Genomic DNA, 23,729 nt, shown 5'->3' with positions numbered 1-23,729 from the left:
AGGCCCGTAAAAGATGATCGGGTAGTGGAAAACGTGCAAACACTACTCTTCCCACTACAACGTAGAGTAAGGGCCAAAAACCATGAAGTAAGAAATCAATGACTATAAATCCTCAAGCTTATGGAGGAATTGGGGGAGGATGGGTAACAGACGGTAACAAGTATCAATCCAATTTCTTTTTCTTCTTCTTGAATTGATATTTACTTGGGCGTCAGAGTGTTTTTTGGTTTTGCAGGTCCCTTCTCCCCATAATTGATTGCAAGATAGATGTGTCTAGAGCTTCTCAAACATTGAAGGAGGGAGATTTTAGTTGGGTAATCTCTCTCCCGAAATTTTCATGCACCAACAGGCTATGCTTTGTATCATTATTACACTCTTTTGTATATGAATCAAGATTGATATCCCTATTGCTATGAGGACTAGTAAACCTTTATGGGAAGGTGACTAGTTTTGTTTGCCTACATAAGTAGACCTTGGTCCCTGCTGTAGCTATCATCAAGCATATATTGTTCTCTGCCCATTAGGTAGCATCCAAACGTTTGTGAGTCTCTAGCATCTAGGTTAGAATCCTTTAGGCCCTTTTTATGTCGTAGAGCGAGTGAATCCCCGACTCTATTGCTCGAAAGATGCTAGTTTTGGAAGTGGAGATTGGAGAAGAAACCTAGGTTATCATAAAACCCTGAGAAACACTGAATGAGACATAAGTAATGGCGAACCATGTGAGACACACTAATGCTTTAGATTCACTCAAAAGTGCACTCGAGACTCTACTGTAATAGGTTCCAAAACGAGAAAATCTTGGCGAAAGCTGGACAGGCTTGGCCAAGCACGAACCATGACGAATGTGATGCTATGGAATATACAAAATGATCACGATAATGTTGTTCTTCAAATGCAAGTGAGAGATACTCCAATCTTGTTAAGTAAAAACACATTCATAGGTTGGCGCTATCAGGATTGATCCAAGTGGCCGGAGTACTTCAACTTAATAATTGGTAGGAAGCTATTAGTGATTGGAGATGTGCAGTAGACTACCGCAAAAGAGTTGTGCCACCTTTGTCGATATGATGACTCTATAGGGAACCTTGTGCGATACTTTGCTAGACAGAAAGCTGAGTTTCAAATAGTTCTACAAGACTTGGCTGCTAAACTTAGGAAAGGGCGCCTCAAAGAACAATGAGCCACAAATATTATCCCAATATCATGAAAAGAGAGTCAGGGATTTCAGTCGATTTACGAATTGTTCCTAGAAGCCGATGATTAATATGTGGTTTGTGGCATGGAATTGTAGTAGTTTACTGCATGAGGCAAAGTTTGGGTGGGGGAAAGCCAATCTCATCAGAGTAATAACGTTCGTAATGCGCACTTTAATTTAAAAAGTAATGTAGTAACAAAGAGAAAGATGATGGAATAGAGGCTTGGCCGCTCGGGTAAGGATGAGAGAGAAAGACATTGCTGCTTTTGAACTTTGCTTTGGTGAATCCAAAGCATTAGTATCCAAATGCATAATTTGATTTGTGAATCCAAAGCATTAGTATCCAAATGCATAATTTGATTTGTCTTAGGGGTGCGTTTGGAGTACGCCTTAAGATAATTTCGTGGCCTTCATTAGAAGAGCTCCCTTACTTTATTAATTTAATTTGTTAGAGCGCGGGCTTCTCTAGCTAAATGCCCACCCTTTTTCAAATGTCATTCTTTTTATTTTTTATTTTTTTTTGTCTGAAGAAAAATATCGATAAAAGATTTTCGTGTTATGTATGACAAAATGTCACGAGTGAAGTCTTTAATTTAAACAAAGCCTGCATTCGGTTGAATTGACTAGTAGTAATCTAACAATGAAAAGAAAATATGTGTATCAAGTACCCACTTCAATTGGGTTAGGGATTATGAGGACAACCATTAGTGTGTACAAGTGACGATATTATGGAAAGGAATACCAAATTCGCAATTAAAAAGCTTGTTATGAAAAGAAAAAGGAAAAGGAAATACTAAGAACGAGAAAAAAAGAAGGAAAACAAATTTTGTTACTAAAAGCACGTGACCTTCACGTGAGGTTTAAATATAAAAGCGCGAGAGAGCATCATCGTCTTTTTCCTGGAGACGAAAGAAAACAAAACCCAGACAGCCGCCCAGTCTCAATCTTGATTTTCACTGTCTCAGCCATGGAAAATAAGCATTCCCTCACCTCACCATTCTCGACGACGAAGCTGATATTAATGAAATCGGAAGGCTTTGGAAGATGGCTGCAAGCATCTTGGTACACTCTGCCTCTTCTTACTTAAAGACTGGAAATGGAACCGAGCTTCTTGTAGGGGTGATAAGTGGTTAAAAATACAATCATATCTTCATAATTGCTTAACTATTGAGTATTTTATTGGCCTAATTTAATCTAACTATTGAGTATGATTGTACGACACTCGTACTTCTTGATTTTCACTGTCTCAGCCATGGAAAATAAGCATTCCCTCACCTCACCATTCTCGACGACGAAGCTGATATTAATGAAATCGGAAGGCTTTGGAAGATGGCTGCAAGCATCTTGGTACACTCTGCCTCTTCTTACTTAAAGACTGGAAATGGAACCGAGCTTCTTGTAGGGGCATCCCTGAAAGGTCGGCAAACCAAGGTACCTCTTTTATTCTAGCTAATAGTGAGGCTTTGCTAAGATGGGTTTTCAATGAAGAAAAACAAGAACTTGTACAAGAAGACACAATGAAGATTCTAATTCACTATATAGCATCAAGAATTCTATATGAAACACATGCCCATATCCTGTATCTTGATTTGGAGTTTGAGTGGGTAGTCCACAACTCAGTACCCTCCACCCCACCTTTCGAAGAAATTTTTTTCTGATTTGAAAAAGACAGAGAGAGATCTAGAGGTACTGAAATATAGATGTGATATCCTCAATGCCTTGGACAACAAGGCTGACCCTGAATTAGCAGAAGAGATAGCAGTGTTTGTTTCAAAACTCTGGAGTGACCCTAACGTAGCTTCTAGTGTTCAAGAGACAGAAGCCTGGGGATTCATGTTGGACTCTTATATTGAAGAGCTTTGGAGGGACAATGATTTCAACAAACTTGAAGATTGAAGAGCTTTGGAATGAGATGATCTTATAGCCTACCTACTGCAGGGCTGGGTTCAGTTCGGTACAGGACCTTGAAGCCTAATACCACCTACCGAACCGAACATTGTTGGTACACAAAATGGGCTACCAATTACCAGCCAAAAAGTCGGTATACCGAGATAGCTGGTTGGTATCAGTTGGTTGGGCCTCTAACCGACTTTAAGAATGGGCCAGCTTTCAGCTCTGGCCTAACTGCAATTGTAAAAGCCCAAACGGCCAAACCTATCCAACAAATGAAAAACTCCAATAATCATATGAATTTAAAGGCCCAACCATAAGCAAATCTGCAAATGAAAAATAAGCAAAGTTCAACACTTTATCTCATCATCACTTCAGTTCAACCATAAGCAAATAAAGCAATACAAACTTTAGTTCATCTTCATCTCATCATCAGTTCAGTAGTAATACATCAACTTCAGTTCATCTCATCATCACTTCATAGTTCATACAATTTCTAATTCAAACACTCATAGTTCACACTTCACACAAATGAATGAAATGATACATTGCTCCAGGTCTAAGCCGGCATTGATTAGATGATTACTTGAATTTCTGAGATTGGAACAACACCTGAAAAGCACAGTAAGAAAAACAAACTTAAAATTTACGAAGAACATAACAATTCACAGGTACATGACTATATTTTCTTCAGTCTTAATTCTACCTACAGCCATCACATATAGATAGTGAGTACTGACATTACTCAAAATTACTAATTCATCATTCATTTGACATTATTTCGAAGAGGTATTAGTCCAGGCTATTACTAATTCTACCTTATTCTCAAGATGAGATGTATCTATTACTCATAAATCAAACCTACCACAATTGTTGCAAATCAAATCTACAAAGAATTATCAATTATGCATAATACGAATTAATGATTGTGCAGTGACTTTGCCTTCGTCTCCCTCAAAGTCTCAAACACTCAAACTCAGTCCTTGGTCCTCCTGTTCCTGCAAGCACAGAAGGGAAACCATGAAAACCGAGAACATATTGGTAAAGAAAGAGCATGAAATCATAGGTTAAAAACTCATAGATACCACTTGAGATTAATGGCAACAGAGACTCATTCCACTTGAGATCCACGGCAGCAAGATGCAAAGCAGCAAAAGCATTAGAGTCTTAAAGATTACTCAATTTAGAACATGAATCGAATGAATCCATGCTCTTCTAGCTAAAATTGAAACAAAAATTGAATGAGTCTTAGGGAAAACTCACCGGCCGTAGGACACTAGCTAGGACATGAATCTCTTATCTTTGGGTTCGATTCTTGGATAGTTCGAACATCATCACTTCAAAGGGTTGAAGGAAAGGTCGAGAGGCGCTGAGGCGGAGAGGGTTCGGGTCTAAGAGAGACTGAGAGAGGGCTCGATCTAACCCCCCTTAGGGTTTGGAAAATTTAAAATCGAACGGTTATAATTTAATATGAAATAAAACTAATAATAATCAACGGTTCAGATCGATATATATAAAATATATTTAAATAAATAAATAATATATACAATATACGGTTCGGTACGGTATACCGTATATGTCTAAAATTTAGTACCAATATATCACTCTCGGTTCGGTACTACCATACCAAACTTTCGGTTACCAACATGGTCGGCTACCAACTTTTCCGGTTCGGCTCGAACTCGGTTGGTTGGTTTGTCTCGGCTGAAAATGCCAGCCCTAAGTATATTGTGATTTCAACAAACTTGAAGATTGAAGAGCCATGGAATGAGATGGTCTTATAGCCTAGCTAGTTTAGTCTACTGTGACTTAGATGATGACCAAGCTAGAAAAATGTAGAGCAAGTGAAAATTTTTGAAACAACAAGTACGACATTGAGTGATATTGCAGTTCGTATTATTTCATTTACTTGAGATGAACTTTTAGATCACAATTTCCTTGCCAGAATGCATTATAGGAGATATATGTTTTGTAAAAAGCAGTCCAACTGAAGAGAAACAACACCAATCAACATAGCACACAGTGTTTAATTACTGACCTTTACTGAGGTGTATGGTGCTGAGGCATTGCTGTTGAATGTCTATTCACACGTACAGGCCCACATCCAAGAACTCTCCTTACGGTTATCAGTTTCAAGCAACTATTCTTTTGGCAACTGACCAAGATGCAGTGCCGCTCTTCAGCAGCAGAGTTATTCTCCGGTATGTGTAAGCAAAATCAAAATTAAAAGTTAGCGCTGTATCAATGCCAGGGAATTTTGTAATATATGAAACTGACCGAAGATCGAGAACCCAGGTTTAAATGGGGATTTGAATCACGCAGGTAATAACCCAGGTTTATTTTACTCAAATCAATTTAATAAGCAAGTCGCGGCCATGTTTATGCCGCGTTTAATTTTTAAGGCTAATTTCACTCATAAAAATAAATTGGCCGACTCATTTAATTCATTTTTGGCTCATTAAGCTCACGATAACAGCTTTGCTCTAGGAGTAAGCAAAAAAATTGTTATAGCATATAGTGATAATCGTACAGTCACTAGATGATTAAGAATTTCGTGGACACCCACTCTTAGAATTAATTTCAAGAGTTGAGATTAAAACACTTACAATTCATTCTTTTAATCTCAACCCTTGATATTATATCTAAAACATGAATGACCGCAAAATTCTTAGTCACTATGTGATACCTTCAGTCATTTACGACATCAACTTCAAAAGCCTCAATAATTGGCAACACTGCCAAACTCTTCTCTTCTTGGATCTGTATGTCTTAGCGAGATTTAAAGTGTGACTTGCCTCTCACTCATATTTCATACAAAATTGTTGAAATGTAATACGCATCATAATTTTCTCTATCTCGTCCTTAAAAAAAAAGAAAAAAGAAGAAGGCTCCTCTACCTCCTTGTGACTGTGTGAGCAACCATTTCTTATGAACAAAGTGCTCTGACCATTTTGCCTTTCTGTTATGTTTTTGGTCTGTTCCACCGCTTCATTGATTCTCCACTTTTCTTTCGGAGAAAAATTATAGGGACATGATCTTGGACTATGGTACACGTAGTTGTCCAAATTGATGTCACGGACCTATATACAAAATTAATTTTTTAATTTAATTTTTTTTTCCACTCTGTGTAAAGTTTCCACCAAATTCGAGTGATATTTGGAACAGTAGAATAATTACCTTCTTTTGGTCCTTTGGTCTTCGTCTTTCCCCGTTGCATGCTCCCAATTCAAAGCTCTCCCAAGTCTCCATCATGATCTCGATGCGCCTCGTCAATTAAACGAGCTTAACAACCCATTGATAAAGACCCCAACTTTCGGCTTCTCTAGGGTAATTGCTCCCATTGTTCATCAAATTTAGTGTTCGAGACCGTATGTGCTCAGTTATGATTCTTATAGGGAATTATTGTTGATTCTCTAGGTCATACACTTGGACACTTGGTGCACGACCTGCACTGTTCAATGACTTCAATCCTTCTTTTGTTTTTCTCTATTCTAAAGCAGATCTGCTAATATATATGCATGTATTGTTCAATTTTTGTTTTTTCTTATTTGTATTTGTTTTCTCTTATTTGTATATGTAAGTTATTAAAACAATGACGTGTGACGGTGTATCGTCGCACAATTGTTTAGGTTAATAGGATCCTCGCACAATGTGACAACTTCATGTAAAAGTCTCTTATATTGATTGCTCCACTTCTCGCGACTTGAACTACTTTCACGCGTTTCTTATATGTATCTTATGCTCTCCTCTACTCTAAAACACCCGGAACATATAAAAACAAATAAATTTACTTGATTTTAAAACATATGGAGCTTCTTTCAAAAAAAAAAAAAACATATGGAACTCGTTTAAAATCTATGCTTCATAGAACTCATGATTCTAATTCTTTTTTCTTCTTCTTTTTTTGACAAAGGAGAAATGCATTAAAAACCAACCAACGTACAGAGCAAACTGATACAGAGAAGACACTGCCCAAACAAACAAAGCTGTAAACAAACTAAGGAGTGTGAACTGCGTCAGAAAGGAGGATATGAGACAAAGACGAAGAAAGGAGGATATGGGACAATGACGAAGGAGGCTGAATCAACCAATCAGCCAGACACTTCTTCTTGCGAGCCAACCAGGCAGCATGGTCTGCAGCCTGATTTGCCAATCTGCTGGACCAAGTCCAGCTGCAGGAACGAATACCTCATATAATGCTAATTCTTGAATATCTCATATAATGCTACAAATGAATAACATAATAAATCTTTAGAAGTGAAGGTCTACACCTCAAACAAGGGAACAGATTCAATATGCAGGAAACATATTAGCCAATTTTGTTACAATAATTCAAAAGTGAAGCACTAGCAGTAGAAGAAAATCTTGTACAGTGCTGCAACTTTGGTTTAACATGATTACACGAGCATTTCTTCTTCGGAAAATTTGGAGAGACTAGGCTCTCCACATACAAATCAGAATCGAAAACCAAGCGAAGGCAGCCATAATCCAAGAAACCTTTACAACTTCCATTCTTGGGGTTGCCCAAAAGTATTTCCAATTGATTTCTCAAGAGTAATACCTTGGTATTCTTCCAGTAACATAGTGGCCTCGAAGACAAACTTGTTCTCCGACCAGTACCTATTAAAAACCTCTTCCAAGATTCCTTCACACCGTACTCTTCCATAATCCAAAACAAGCATGGCCAATTACCTTCATTCCGCTGGAGCAAACAAAGATACCCTCTCAAAACGCCAGTTTTATATTCCCGATCATCTCTGACAGATTCAGGTGGGGACAATATCGAGAACTTCTCCTCTGCTAAATCAAGAGCAGCAATGACAGGGTGACCTCCAGGGTCCTGACATAACCAGTGGATAGCTCGTTCAGATGTGTCCCTGGATCTCTCTTTAAATACATATAAGGCAAGTCTTGAACCCTTTTCCATGTTTTGGTTTTCAATGAAAAGACGAACACAATTTGTTCATAAATTGTGACGAACTTGTAGTCTTTGATAGATGGAGCATAGCCGAAACTGTGTGCATTATAGTAATATATACATGAATAACAGGGAAGGCTTGAAACAGGGAAATGCGGTATTCTCAAGGATTCTCCTGTGCAGGGGTTGAATATAACAAAGGTTAGTGGTTGAGGTATGATGCAGACCAAACCATTACATGAGCCAATTCAAACATATCAACTGGCCCTTGGTTGTGAGGGTAATTGAGTGGAAAATCAAGCTCTAAGGGTACCATATCTTGACCTTCATAGTCCAAGGAGAAGAAAGACCTAATAGAACTGAAAATGAGTTTCTGTATCTGTCGCTTGAGGTGGGAGTCGATGAAGTCTGGTTGGGTGGTAAGATGGTGCCATGACTTTGATACGCACCTGAATCGACCCACAGACTTGGCAGGAAGTCGAGAGAGTATCTCTTCAATGGTATCTTGCGGAAATCGTCACTGACATATCCGAGGTGACCAACTTCGTAGCACCTAAATCTGATATGCAACACAGCCAAACATTAATCATATCTAACAAGTAACTACATGCCAAGCATAAAACTACATCATGAGTAATTAATCTAGAACAACCATATAGTCATATACAAACAGGTGAGGTTATTATTCTTTGGTTTTAGTTTGGATTTCAACACATCATCTCTTTATCAAGGAAGAAGCAGACTGTCAGAAATCAATCTTGATGATACTACTCTTAAGGTGTTTTCCTCTTTTCTACTTGTTTTACATGGATGATTATTAAATGACTCTACTTGTCAAAGAATGAGCATTTATCACAAATCAAGGTTCACGATTCTAATTTGTATTCATAGGCTGCAAATTCTGCACATCCCAACCCCGTCAACATTCAAAAATTGATTCCAAGCGGGAACCAAACATGGGTCTCCCTACTTTTCAGAAGCCTGAGTTAGAGCTGTCAATGGGTCGTGTCGGGTTGGGTTCGTGTCAGATCAAGGTATTTGTCGTGTCGCAAGATACAAACCCAAACCCAACTTAATAATCGTGTCGAAAATTTAAACCAAAACCCAACCTATTTATTAAATGCGTTACCCGTTTCCAATCCTCTTAACCCATTTAATAAATATGTTGTGTCGTGTTTGACAAAATGACTTATTTAAGGGTTAACAATGTGACCCATTTAACTAAAAAAATGTAAAAATTGATTAAATTCACTAAAAACTTCACAAGATGAAGAATATAAATAATAATATATAATTCATAAATAATTAAATCCAATAATTATAAAGCAAAATATTTTAAATTGTTTAATCTTATGATCAAATACTCTCAAGTCTCAACGTCGAAAATATCAAGATGAAGTATAGCATAATCGGGTTATAAGGGTTCACTTCGTGTTGGTGGGTTGACCCGTGGCCGACCCATATTAAATGGGTCATGACGGGTTGACCCACGACCAACCAGCTTTTTAATCGTGTGGGTTCAACCCGCTTTATTTTGTGCGGTTTTCGAGTCATGTTATCGGGTCGTGTCGAAATTGACAGCCCTAAGCCTGACAGACCCAGTTAGGAAATTCAAATCAAATCCTTTACAAGAATTTTGAGGATACAAGACATAAACACAATTCGAGATCAACCCAATATTCATGCTCAAAAAGTATAGCAAAGAGAAAGAGAAGAGTTCAGAAATCCCACTTACAGTGAAAGTGTGTCTTCCGGTAGCTTCTGCAGATAAAAAAGAACTGGATAAATTGAAGTTCTTCGACTAAATATTGAATCTTTTCCACCAAAACGTGAGGGGCCTTAAAATGGAGTTGGGAGGCATAGAGAGTCAATCAGACGATGAATTTATAGAGGATGGATTTACGGGTCTTTTCCTATTTTCTAATTGACAACGGAATTCCAAATTCCCACAGAATTCGACCAACTCTTGGAACAGAACCTCTTTTATGTTTTAACCTAGGATTAATCCTCGAAAAATGTGATAAATAAAATGTAAATTCAAATAAATTCCATCTATGGACACTGACCGCGAATCCGGATCGCGGTTTACATAAACCTTCATGGCTTGTGCGCTTCCATCTCCCTCGCCTTCGTCTCTTCTGCTAATTCAGGGTCAGCCTTGTTGTCTAAGGCATTGAGGATATCACATCTATATTTCAGTACCTCTAGATCTCTCTCTGTCTTTTTCAAATCAGAAAAAATTTCTTCCAAAGGTGAGGTGGAGGGTTCTGAGTTGTGGACTACCCACTCATGTTGGAGAGAAAATATCTCACATTGGAAAAGTGACTAATAAAATATAATTTATAAGTGAGTGGATCTCACACAATTGTACCGAGGCTTTTTGTGATTAAAACCCAACACCTAATATGTGATTAAGTTGGGATAGTATCAGTACAATGGTGGGCCAGGGGCCACGCTTGTCGCTGTTTCACATGGTATCAGAGTCAGCTTCAATCCTTTGAACTTGCCTGCATCCTTTGAATCCTGAATCCCAAAGCACACCACAAACCGCTGCGTACCACCACGATTAAAATCAAGCCATTCCTGAATTTCAAAACCACCATTTTTTTTGAAACCCTAGAAAAAACCAATCTTGAAAAAAAATCCCAAATTCCTCCATGGCCGGACTTGTAATTGAAGGCAAATAGTCAAGTCCCGAGAAGGCAATGGTGCCATCCTCACAAATCATCCATCACCACTACACCACCTAACAAGACAACTCTGCTTTCCCCACAAGTGTAGTCTTGAATGAATCCACCTACACCATATGGGCTCCTCTTATGTGAATGCACATTGGAGCACGAAGGAAGGTTGGTTATCTGACCGGAGTAAAGGCTGAACCCGCCATGAATTCTGCAGAGTATGAAGCTTGGGCCACAGACAATGAAAAGGTGAAAAGTTGGCTCATTGACTCCATGGAATCCTCTCTTATGAACCGGTATATTCGTCTTCTTACTGCAAAAGATATTTAGGAAGCTGTAGAGAAAACCTTTTATGATGATTCTGATGAAACCCGAATCTTTGAGTTGAACAAAAAGTGTTTTGAACCAAAGCAGAATGGACTGCCCATTCCAACCTACTACAATGAGTTAGTGGCAATATTCCAGGAGATTGATCAAAGGGGTGGCCTCTCAGAATGATAATGTTGCAGCTGTAGTTCAAGAAACTTCAGCAATGTCCCGGATGTGTGTTCACATGTTTTTGAGACCCAGAGTATGATCAGGTGTGTGGAGAAATCTTGCGCAAGGAGCCTAAATTCTCCTTGGAGCAGAGCTATGCTTACATTCGCAAGGTGTAATCAGAGAAACAAGCTATGGGGCGTTCGGTACCTACCGAATCTTCTGTTATGGCTGTTCAACGCAAACTGGGTCCTCCTCCAGGCTTCTCAGGTCTTTCTCCACGCCGTCCTCAAGGTAAACCAAACCCATATGCAAACAAAAAATCCGTTGTCTGTGGGGAATTAGGTCATAGTAAGGAGCGGTGCTATGAAGTGATTGGCCACCCTGATTGGTGGGACTTCACCAAGAAACCGCGAAAGAATCTAGGCAAGGCGGCCATTGCTACTACAGAGGAAGAGCATCTAGACAATGCCTCCGCTAATGTAACGCAATCAGGTATGAAGGGTAAGGTTACTTTGAATAATACATGGATAATTGATACAGGTGCATCTGATCATATGACCAATGACCCTAATCTTGTGAAACACCTTAGACATTGTCCTCAAAATGTTATCTCTACTGCTGATGATACTCCAACTCCGGTCACTGGAGAAGGTTCTATTGCTTTATCTGATACGTTATCCCTTGAATCTGTCCTAGTTGTTCCAACACTAGCTTATAATCTCCTATCTGTTGGTCAAATTATTTTAGCACTTGCATGTATTATGACCTTCTATCCATCTTTTTGTGTATTTCAGGACATTCTGACTCGACTGATTCTTGGTTATGGTGTTAGAAGGGGAAAATTATACTACCTGGATTTAACAGAGACTGGAGAGAACCAGAAGCATCGTTTGGGGCAACTGGGCAAGCTAATCAGATTAATGGGGTAGAGAATGCAAAGGAAGCTGTATGGTTATGGCATGGCCGTTTAGGTCATCTATCTTTTAGTTATCCTGAGAAGCTGCAACCTCATTTGTTTTAGGTTGTCAGTGATTTGGATTTCCATTGTGACATTTGTGAACTGGCCAAAAGCCACCGTATTTCATATTCACCAAGTCTTAATAAAAGTCATGTTCCTTTTATGAAAATTCACTCTGATGTCTGGGTCCTGCAAAAATTCCTTCTCTTTCTAGAGCTCGATATTATGTCACATTTATTGATGATTGCACTCACATGACGTGGGTGTCATTACTGAAGAATAAGAGTGAAGTATTTGGGATGTTTACCGAATTTCACAAAATGGTGACAACTCAGTATCAACAATCCATCAAAGTGTTTCAATATGACAATGGTGGAGAGTTTGTGAATGGCCCTATGATTGAGTTTTGTCGGTCACATAGGATTCGTCATCAAACCTCCAACTCTTATACTCCTCAACAGAATGGTTTGGCAGAATGGAAGAACATGCAGTTGCTGGAAGTTGTTCGGGCTTCCTTGTTTGGCATGAATGTACCTCGGTCCTATTCGAGAGAAACAGTGAAGTTAGCAGCATATCTCATCAACCGTACTCCTTTACGGGTAATTGAGTTTCAGAATCCTCATCAAAAGCTTCATACACTTTTGACCATCCCCTCTATGCCTAATTTGGCGCCCCGAGTGTTTGGGTGCATAGCTCATGTTGATATACCAAAGCCACACTGGAGCAAACTTGATCCCTGTGCAAATAAATGTATTTTTGTAGGTTATGCCGAGTTTCAGAAGGGCTATAGATGTTATGACCCGTTCACCAACATAGTACATCTATCTCTTGATGTCTCGTTCCATGAATCTGAGCCATATTACTCATGGGGAGCTTCCCAGTCTTCCCTTTAGGGAGAGAGAGGTTGTGAAGGGAATCCTCGTCCTATTGTTGATTTTGATGTCTTTGAAGACTTGGAAAATTTGGAGGAACGATTTAAAGGAAGAGATTCTGAAACAGCCAAAAACGATCTATCGTTTGACCCTAAAGATCGATCGTTTCGACAGACAGAAACCAGTGGACAAAACAATCTATTGTTTGGATCAAACGATAGATCGTTTCCAAAGGCAGAAGCAGACGACACAAACGATCGATTGTTTGGGTCAAACGATAGATCTTTTCCTGAGGCAGAAGCAGACGACACAAACGATCGATCGTTTGAAGCTAATGATCGATTGTTTGAAGCTAACGGTCGATCGTTTCAACAGGCAAAGACTGAGGCAGAAGCAGATGATGCAAACGATCGATCATTTGAAGCTAACGATCGATCGTTTCGATAGGTAGAAACTTCCAGAAGCCAAACAATAGGTCGTTTGGCCCCTAAGGATCGATCGTTTCCTGAGCCTTGGATTGTATTGACCAAGTCTCCAATATGAGACTTGTGTCCCAATTTTCAATGTGGAAATTGGATTAATTAATTTCACGTGCAGACCTAGAGTTAGGTTGCACGTGAGTGGGCGTGTTGGAGAGGAAAGATCCCATATTGGAAAAGTGAAAAATAAAATATAACTTATAAGTGGGTGGATCTCACCCAATTATACCGAGGCCTTTTGTGATTAAAACCAAACACCTAACAGGTGGTTAAGTTGGGACAGTATCGGTACAATGGTGGGCTACGGACCACGCTTGTCTCTGTTTAACAACTCAAACTCCGAATCAAGATACAGGATATGGGCGTGTGTTTCATATAGAATTCTTGATGCTATATAATGAATTAGAATCTTCATTGTGTCTTCTTGTACAGGTTCTTGTTTTTCTTCATTGACAACCCATCTTAGCAAAGCCTCACTGTTAACTAGAATAAAAGAGATACCTTGGTTTGTCGACCTTTTCAAGGATGCCCCTGCAAGAAGCTCACTGTTAGCCAGAATAAAAGAGGTACCTTGGTTTGTCGACCTTTTCAGGGATGCCCCTACAAGAAGCTCAGTGCCATTTCCAGTCTTCAAGCAAGAAGAGGCAGAGTGTACCAAGATGCTTGCAGCCATCTTCCAAAGCCTTCCGATTTCGTTAATAGCAACTTCGTCGTCGAGAATGGTGAGGTGAGGGAATGCTTATTTTCCATGGCTGAGAAAGTGAAAATCAAGATTAAGATTGGGCGGGTGTCTAGGTTTCTGGTTTTAGTCTGTTTTCTTTCGTCGATGCTCTCTCACGCTTTTATATTTAAACCTCACGTGAAGGTCACGTGCTTTTAGTAACAGATTTTTTTTTCTTTTTTTTTTTTCCCGTTCTCTGTATTTCCTTTTCCTTTTCCTTTTCATACAAGCTTTTTAATTGCGAATTTGGTATTCCTTTCCATAATATTGTCACTTGTACACACTAATGGAGCAATGGTTGTCCTCTTAATCCCTAACCCAATTGAAGTGGGTACTTGATACACATTTTCTTGTCATTGTTAGATTACTACTAGTCAATTCAACCGAAGGCAGGCTTTGTTTAAATTAAAGACTTCACTTGTGACATTTTGTCATACATAACACGAAAATCTTCTATCGATATTTTTTTCTTCCGACAAAAAAAAAAAAAAAATAAATAAATAGAATGAAATTTGAAAAAGGGTGGCCATTTAGCTAAAGAAGTTTGCGCTCTAGCAAAGGTGATAAAATAAGGGAGCTCTTTTAATGAAGGCCACAAAATTATCTTAAGGCGTACTCTAGACACACTCCTAAGACAAATCAAATTATGCATTTGGATATTGATGCTTTGGATTCACCAAAGCAAAGTTCAAAAGCAGCAATGTCTTTCTCTCTCATCCTTACTCCAGCGGCCAAGCCTCTATTCCATCATCTTTCTCTTTGTTACTACTTTACTTTTTAAATTAAAGCATGCACTACGAACATTATTACTCTGGCTAGATTGGCTTTCCCCCACCCAAACTTCTCCTCATGCAGTAAACTACTACAATTCCATGCCACAAACCACTTATTGTAGACATCCAAGTTCACAATGTTGATCGTCTCTTTTGATTAAATCATCGGCTTCTAAGAACGATTCGTAAATCGACTGAAATCCCTGACTCTCTTTCATGATATTGGGATAATATTTGGCTAAATACTTATTACTACCATGTGATTTGAGTTTAAAATCAAGTGATCGTAGCTCTCTTTTGTACATATGACTTCAAGTTTTAGCCATTTTCAATAAAACTAGGTTATTTAACGACCTTTGACCATGTTACTTAAAATACATGTACTATTAACGTTGTCTATGTAGTAATGTTCATACTATTATGAAAATTTTTATGTTTATTTCTTAATATACATGTATTTATATTAAAAACTGTAGTATATAAAACTAATATTTAAATAATCGGTAGATTCGGTATTTATCGAAACCAAACAAACTTTTTCAGTAATTTTCGATTTTGGTTTTATCAGTCTCGGTTACCCAAAGTTAGTTGACCAAATTTTAAACATCGGTTGGTATTCAGTCGATTTGGTAGTAACCAAACTAAGTGGCAGCCTTATTAATAACCAAGAAGAGGTTTTGGATCCGATAGATTATTTGAGTTTCCGGCATTGCTTTGAACCGAAATACTGTATTCGACCCGGATTCATGGTCCGTGTCCATATATTGAATTGAATTGAATTTACATCTTATCTATCACATTTTTCGAAGATTCCGAGGTTAAATCATTAAAGACGTTCTATTCCAAGATTTGGTCAAATTCTTGAAAACCTGGAGTTGGTCCGTGCCCATATTTTTTTTTAGAACATAGTTTCGGGTTGTGCTCCATCTATCAAGGACTACAAGTTTCTTCACAATTAATCGAAGCATTGTGTTTGTCTTTTCATTGAAAACCAAATCATGGAAAAGGGTTCAAGACTTGCCTGATATCTATTTAAATATAGATCTACGGATGCTTCTGAACGAAGCTATCCACTGGTTATGTAAGGACCCTAGAGGTGACCCCATCATCGTTCCTCTTGATTTAGCAGAGGAGAAGGCCTCAGAATTGCCCCCACCTGAATCTATCAGAGATTTTCAGGAATATAAAACTGGCGTTTTGAGAGGGTGTCTTTTGTTTACTACAGTGGGATGAAGATAATTGGTAGTGCTCGTTTTGGGTTATGGAAGAGTATGGTGTGAAGGATTCTTGGAAGAGGATTTTAATAAATACTGATCCTCGAACAAGTTGGTGTTTGAGGCCACTATGTTACTAGAATAATACCAAAGTATTACTCTTGAGAAATCAATTGGAAATACTTTTAGGCAACCTGAAGAATGGAAGTTATAAGGTCTCGTTTGGTTCGTGGAATGGAAAAGTTGGGAAAGGAAAGTTGATCCTTTTCTTTATTTGGCACACTCAAAGAAAGGAACAACTTTCCTGCATGAAGGGAAAATAGGGGGAAAATGGATCCTCCCACACCCCATGGGATTCATTTTCCCTCATACTTTCCCTGCATTAATTGCATATTAATTACATACTCCAAAGATGATTTTAATGGTTGTTATTACCAATTTATCCATGAAACTTTTAAATCTTGAATTGTTTATGTTTTGATAATAAGAATATTATTGAAAAATTAACGTTTACCTACTTTCCTATTCATGCACAAACCAAACATCGGAAAGGAAAGTAAAATACATTTTGCAATTACTTTCCTGGTGTTCCAAATATTGGTAGGGAAACTAGTGGGAAATTTACTTTCCCATGCTCATGGAAAAAAACAAAGAAACCAATTTCCTTTCCGGCAACCAAACGAGGCCTAAAGGTTTCTTGAAAAATGGTAGCCTTCGCATGGTATTCGGTTATGATTTGTATATGGAGAGCCTAGTCTCTCCAAATTTTTCGAAGAAGAAATGCTCGTTTGTGTAATTATCAAGATTAGCACCCTGTATAGGGTTTTCTAATACTAGTGCGTGACATTTGAAATATTTTAACGAATTTAGAAATATGTTTCCTGCTTATTGAATATGTTTTCTCGTGTGAGGTATAGACCTTCACTTGTAAAGATTTGTTCTTCTCTCTTTTTGATAACGTAATAACACTTCCAAAGATTTGTTGTATATTCATTTTTAGCATTATATGATGTATGGATTTTTGGGTATTAGCAACCACATAGTTTTGGTCAAAGATATCTCCAGCCTCATAAGTGCAGACTTCATCTTTCCAAGTACTTCCTTCCATTTCCTTCATTTCGAGTTGAAGGTGTCCCTTGGTGAGTGTGCTGTTTAGCTTCTTTTTCTTCCACTTGCTTGGCATCTTTCTTTATCAAGCTTGAAGTTCCAGCTTGTGTAGGTGATCTGATCTCCGGCATTCTTTTATTTGGGACTCGGCAAATTGGAGTGCCTCTGACAACTTTCTTAAGAACCACATGCAGCACAAGGATTGAGTTTTCATCGCTCCCCCACCAATGTGGAGAGCGACTCTCTCCATCTTCGAAACCCATCAAACAAGATTATATTGTGGGCAATTGTAAAGAATAATGTGGCAGCCGATAGGCACATTTCTTTCCCTAGGGTGCATGCCTCGATTTCCATAAGTTTTAGAGTCTGCTAGCCCTTAGTAGTTTTATCAAAGACCCTGAGCCATTCATGTAGAATATTCTGTAAATATTTACTTTCCTTGTGTGAGTAGGTTACATATTCTGTATAATTGTAGGAGATATTGTCTTATTAGGATTACACTTGTATCTCTTTATAAACCTCCTATTTTGGAGATGAATAATATATCGAAGCATAACAACCACATAGAACTCTTATTTTCTACTATTCAACCAGGCTACATTTGCCCTTCTCTAGGTATTGCTTTACTACGCCAAACTGTAAAGCCATAAGATTGGCCAGAGATGACATCCTTACCCAAGCCTTTCATCATCTTTCTCTTTGTTATCACGTTACTATCTAAGAGCATCGTTAACAGACTTTCTATTTTTGCTCCTTAGCTATTTTGGAGATCATGTTTAGTTTTTTATATATTTTAGCTGTTGCATCAAACTCCTAAGTAGCTCTCTATTATAACTTTTAGCTATCTCGCTCTTAAATATAGAGAGCGAGATGAGGCTCTCTATAATTTAAAATATTCCTATTAACTCAACATATAAATATATTTAAACTATTTAATCTTCATCCTAAAAATAATATAAATTCAAAACTAGTTAGAATAGAGAGCATTGCTAAAAATGCTCTAAAACACTAAAACATTACTCAGCCAGATTGACTTTCCCCCACCAAAACTTGGCCTCATACAATCATTACACTAATTTCAAACATCCAAGTTCATATTCTCCACTGTCGATCATCCCCTTTGATCAAATCATCTGCTTCTTGGAAAGATTCGTAAATCGACCGATATTCCGGATTCTCTTTCATTATATTGGGATAATATTTGTGGCTCAATGTTCTATGAGGCGCCTTTTCCTTGGTTTCGCAGCCAAGTCTTGCATATCTATCTGAAACCCAGCAAAGTATCGCACAAGGTGGCACAACCCTTTTGAGATAGTCCACTGATCGATAGTTTTTACCTTGATCGGCTGCAGCCACGGCAAATCTCCAATCACTAATAGCTCCCCGCCAATTATTAGGTTGAAGTACATATTCTCCGACCACTTGGATCAGTCCTGATAGCGAGTTTTTACCTAGATTGGAGTATCTCTCCGTTGCATTTGAAGAACATTATCATAATCATTTTGTATGTTCCATAGCATCATATTCTACGTGACATGCCGTACGTCATGGCTCGTGCTTGGGCCAAGCCTGTCCATCTTTCCCTCTAGTCGAGTCCACTCAGGTCAATAATCACTGGATTTTAATGCCTTCGAAACACCAACTCAATAGCTTCTAAATTAAGACAAAGCAAACTATGGTTCACCATGTATGCAATAGGTTCTACGTACGTACGATGAAAGCAAATTGTGCATTTCAGACACTAATCTAATGCTTTGGATTCACCAAAGCAAATTCAAGAAACTCACCGGGTTCGTCATTCAAATTTACTTATGTCTCATTCAGGGTTTTGTGATAATATGTAAGCATCTTCTCCTATCTCCACACGCTGAAAATTTGGGTCGTAGCTCTTGGACATAATCAGGTTAGAACTAGACTAGATTAAGAGTTCAATTCCTCTCCTCTAACTCAAGAAACAAGGGGGTGGCTAAAAGAGTGTAACCTAGATGAGACACGCTCAAAAATGTTTGGATGCTACTATAGACCCCACAGTAGTTTTCTGGCACCGGAAAACAAAGACTTCACACCAACCAAACCCACTTAATCTTCCCATCTTACAACACACTTTACATATCTCATTAATCTCTGAGTCTTTCACAAGCTTCCCATAGATCTCAACAAACCCGCCCCCCTCTCTCTCTGCTTTCCCATGTTTTCTTTTCTGAGTTTTTGATCTCTAGCTAGCTCAAAAATTAGCCAAGCGAAGATATGAAGAAGATCAGTTTGCTATTAAGGAAGTGCAAGAGCTTGTCAAGCCAGCTAGGGAGATCTTCATCGTATAACAGTCTACGATCCAAATCGACTAGAGAAGATTTGTATGATGGCAACATCATAAATGAGAATCATCAGCAAACTACTATATTTGTTGGAAGCACCAGAAAGCGTTACGTGATCAGCTCCAAGTACCTGAAGCATCCTGTGTTGAATGCTTTGATCGAGAAGTCATCGAATAAGCGAAATAACAATCGAGGAGATGATCATGATCATGAGGATATCTTGGTGAAGTGTGAGGTGGTTCTCTTTGATCACTTGTTATGGATGCTGGAAAATGGAGATCCAAGCTTTGGTGGTACTTCAGAGTCTTTGGAGGAACTGGCTGCACTCTATGAGTTCTAATGTTGATTGAATAGAATTGATCAAGTTAGTTTTGAGACTGCGTCAATTAATTGGAACCTGTTTAATGGTTTGGTTTCTCTTTATGATGCTATTACTGATTCTGTTTAGTTAGGCATTCTTGTTCCGAGTTCTAACCCATTGTGTTTAATTTGATATTGGATCATGTGCTAGTGTGATCAACTGATCATATTTGTGGTTAACTAGTGGGGTTGCACTCTATGATATTTCTTAATGATTTCTTAAATACAAAATCGTGTGTTAATGTATTTTCAATTTTATTAGTCGCAGTTAGCAAAATAAGGAGTCACAATAACCTCATCAAAATACTCCCCGAGTTTCCGGAATAGTCGCTACAATTAAGGGCCTTGTGGCCAAATTCAAATGTTCACTGGCTCCGCCACCTCCATTATAACTTAAAAGAGGCTTGGAGAGTGACCTAGAGGAAGGGCCAGCATGAATTTTTAGGTCATTAGATCGTGCATGTGGTAATCACGTGCAAGAATAGACTTCTGTTTCCCCCTCAACCTCACTACTAACCCTTCATAAATACAATTACTTGTTAGTGCATTTGCTTTTGTAGCTAATCTTCTATGATATGAAAATCATACCCAATTGATGAAAACTAGCACGTTTACTTTTTGGTTACGAAAAATACCACATTTCGTCAATAAAAGTTGATTAACTAAGTCGATCATAACTATTCATACAATAACAGGATCCCATCATTAAGTTGACTAATAAATTTGATTTGGTATGACACAACTTGCTAAACACGAATTATATAATTTGTTAAATAAAAAATGTAAATGTATCAAATTAATGTCGAGCATGAGTAACATAAATGTATCAAGTTAGCTGACTTTGGTCATGATAGAATTAAACTTGTCTCTCCGTCTTTGTGTTTCTAGTGTTTTATCTAGATTAACTGGGCGGGGGTTGTGTTTGTGGCTTTTAGTTGTAGTTTTTTTTCTTGTATAAAAAAAAAAAAACCATCCATCATTAAGTTGATTGATAAATTTAATTTGGTATGACACAACTCGCTAAACACGAATTATATGACATACAATTTGTTAGACAAATTAGTGTCAATCATGAGTAACATAATATAATGTTCAATGCTGACTGAATTGTCGTTTTCAAAAGTGATATATTCGCTGTGTTTTACGATAAAAATTAATGTAAAGCTTTTAGGTTAATCAATCCGAGCATGATAAACATAAACAGGTAGGATAAGCAAATATGGAATCTCTTTAAACATATAGCAGCTTCATAAATTTAAAAAACAAACCGACCAAAAATTCAAAAACACAATTAACTTAAATTCTTAGACATGGTTCATTCCGTTTGGGAGACTATTACATGGCATATTCTTTCTGCTTTTCACCGAAGACCCAAGACCCTATTTCTTGACTTCATTTCTGCTTCTCAAGTTGTGATTAATATCAATTCCAACCAGAGAAATAAGTATTGCCAGTCTCAAACAGCTCTGAGCGACTCAGGGTGGGAGAAGAAGACAGACTGCGACTGTAAGTGGGCTCTGACCCGTGTCTTCGTTTATTTCATTCGAGTCATTTCTGGGTATTTATTGCTGTTTCGATGCATTCAAACTGCGACTCTTTGTTCCCTTTTGCCCAAATTTGCTCATTCTATCTGTGAAAATGGGTTGATCTCAAATTGGGTTTTTGTGGCTTGGACTTTTGATATTGGTGTGAAGGTTTGTAATTTCTTGCAGAAAGTTACAGACCCATGTTTAGTTTTTGACATTGGAATCAGTTTGTATAGTATTTCCACTCTTTGAATATTATTATGACTGTGAATATTAACTGATGGCAGATTGTGATCTTGGATTAATTGTTTTTGTGGTAAAAACTGTGTCTTTGGCTACTGATTTATGTAGAAGAATTGAAATAGAGAAAGACCCTGCTGGGCATGAGTTTGGTGATTATTCAATATTTGGGGCTCTAACAAATCCATGTTTTATTACTAATTTAGAGATCAAATTTTCTATCTGATTTAAAGATCAATGTGCTGCTTTGAATTTTATTTGACAGTTGATCTTAATTCATAGCCAATTGAGAAACTGGACTGATTGCTTTGGGATGGAACCTCTTTCTTCGTAAAATATGTAGTGGTTTACTGAAAGAACCAACTGAGGAGAAGGATTAATTTGTTGGATTTTTATCTGGTTGATAAAGATTAATTTTTGATGTGTGCTTCTTCCTCCACACACACTATTATGTAACTTATCCTTGCTTATCTTTGGGCTGTGGTGCAGACCAGATTGAGGTGGAGCAAGTTGCTCACTATCTGATATTTCAGTGTCAAGTAAAGTAAGCATGTCTAAAATTTCACAGGATACCATCAGAGACATACTCACTCGACTACCTGCCAAGTCTGTCTGTCGATTTAGGTGTGTGTCAAAGACATGGCTCCATCTTACCCATGAACCCCACTTTGTTGCAACCCACCTCAGCCGACACCAGAAGCAGAAACTTATTCTCAGTTCCAATAAGTCTCTCTTCTCCTTGGATCAAGAAGCACCTATAGATGACGATATGTTACCCTCAGAGCTTGATTTTCCTCTCAAAGGCGATGTCAACAACCAGTGGATTCAAATGCTTGGTTCCTGTAATGGTTTAGTCTGCATCATGCCTCAACCAGAAACATTCTTTGTATTTAATCCTTCGACTCGGGAGTCCATGAGAGTACCAGATTGCCCCATGTCAAGCCATGCTGATCCTCCAGAGGAAGTGGGTTATGATGTACATGGTTTTGGTTATGCTTCTTCTGTCAAGGATTACATGTTTGTTAAGATTTATAAGGGCCGCAATGTGCTCATCTTTTCACTGAAAAACAAGTCATGGAAAAGTGTTCAGGACTTTCCTTACAAACATCTTTTGAATGATCCAGGGACGCCTCTCAACGGAGCTGTCCACTGGTTGTGCATGGGCCTTGATCATCTTCCTGTAATTGCTGCTTTAGATTTAGCAGAAGAGAAGTTCTCAGGCTTATCCCCACCTGAATCTATTGTAGATTCTAATAGGTATACACCTGGCGTCTTAAGGGACTGTCTTTGTTTGCTACACCACAATGATCATAACAGGCAGCGTATATTCTGGATTATGAAAGAGTATGGTGTGAAGGAGTCATGGACCAAGATTTTGATTGCGGAACCCTTTTTCTCTTTGCAGCCATTATGTTACTGGAAGAATACCAAGATAGTAGTGGCAAGAAACCGTAGGGAAATACTTCTGTTCAGTACGAGGGATGGAACTTGTAAAAATTTATTGGCAAATGGCCTCCAGGTTCCGTTCTATGTGGATGTGTATGTGGAGAGTCTTGTTTCTCCAAACTTTCGGCTGAACTAAATTATCATGTGTGGTCTTTCTTAGGTCCTTTTGGGCCTCCTTGTTACCAAAAAAGAAGAAGAAATTATTGTGTGTGCTTGCCAGCTTCTATGTATGTGCAATAGGTAATTTTCGCATGAACAAAGCAAAGTTTATACTTGATGGCTAATGAAAGTGAAACCTTCAGTTATTTTAGGTGATACTCTTCACATGTGGTGGCGCAGACTTAAATCAGGTGATATATTATCACAGTTAACATGCATTGTACCATGCATGCCCCTAAGCGTGCCTGTAAATTTGTAATGTGTCTGTGAAATGAGATTTTGATGATGTTAAAGTTCACACAATCTCTTTGCACACACCATTAACTGAAGCAATGTTGAAATGAGTGGTTGGAGGAGGCCGAACCCAGCATCAATTGGTATTCAAATTTCAAAGC

General features: G+C 38.2%; 2 protein-coding genes across 2 annotated transcripts; both read left to right on the top strand.

The window, feature by feature from the left end:
- Positions 1 to 19,412: 19,412 nt before the first annotated feature.
- LOC112167826 (auxin-responsive protein SAUR78) lies at positions 19,413 to 20,211 on the top strand. The gene has a single exon (XM_024304909.2). It carries the CDS (start codon positions 19,536 to 19,538, stop codon positions 19,941 to 19,943), a length of 408 nt encoding a protein of 135 aa, XP_024160677.1. The 5' UTR covers positions 19,413 to 19,535; the 3' UTR covers positions 19,944 to 20,211.
- A 1,050-nt stretch (positions 20,212 to 21,261) lies between these two features.
- LOC112202265 (F-box/kelch-repeat protein At3g06240) lies at positions 21,262 to 23,405 on the top strand. The gene is made up of 2 exons (XM_024343208.2): positions 21,262 to 21,469; positions 22,219 to 23,405. Exon 2 carries the CDS (start codon positions 22,280 to 22,282, stop codon positions 23,309 to 23,311), a length of 1,032 nt encoding a protein of 343 aa, XP_024198976.1. The 5' UTR covers positions 21,262 to 21,469; positions 22,219 to 22,279; the 3' UTR covers positions 23,312 to 23,405.
- The last annotated feature ends 324 nt before the right edge of the window (positions 23,406 to 23,729 follow it).

This window comes from Rosa chinensis, chromosome 5, assembly GCF_002994745.2.
Source record: "Rosa chinensis cultivar Old Blush chromosome 5, RchiOBHm-V2, whole genome shotgun sequence".
NCBI lineage: Eukaryota > Viridiplantae > Streptophyta > Magnoliopsida > Rosales > Rosaceae > Rosa > Rosa chinensis.
The sequence above is the reverse complement of the archived record's forward strand: the minus strand, read 5'-3'. Positions and strand labels throughout refer to the sequence as shown.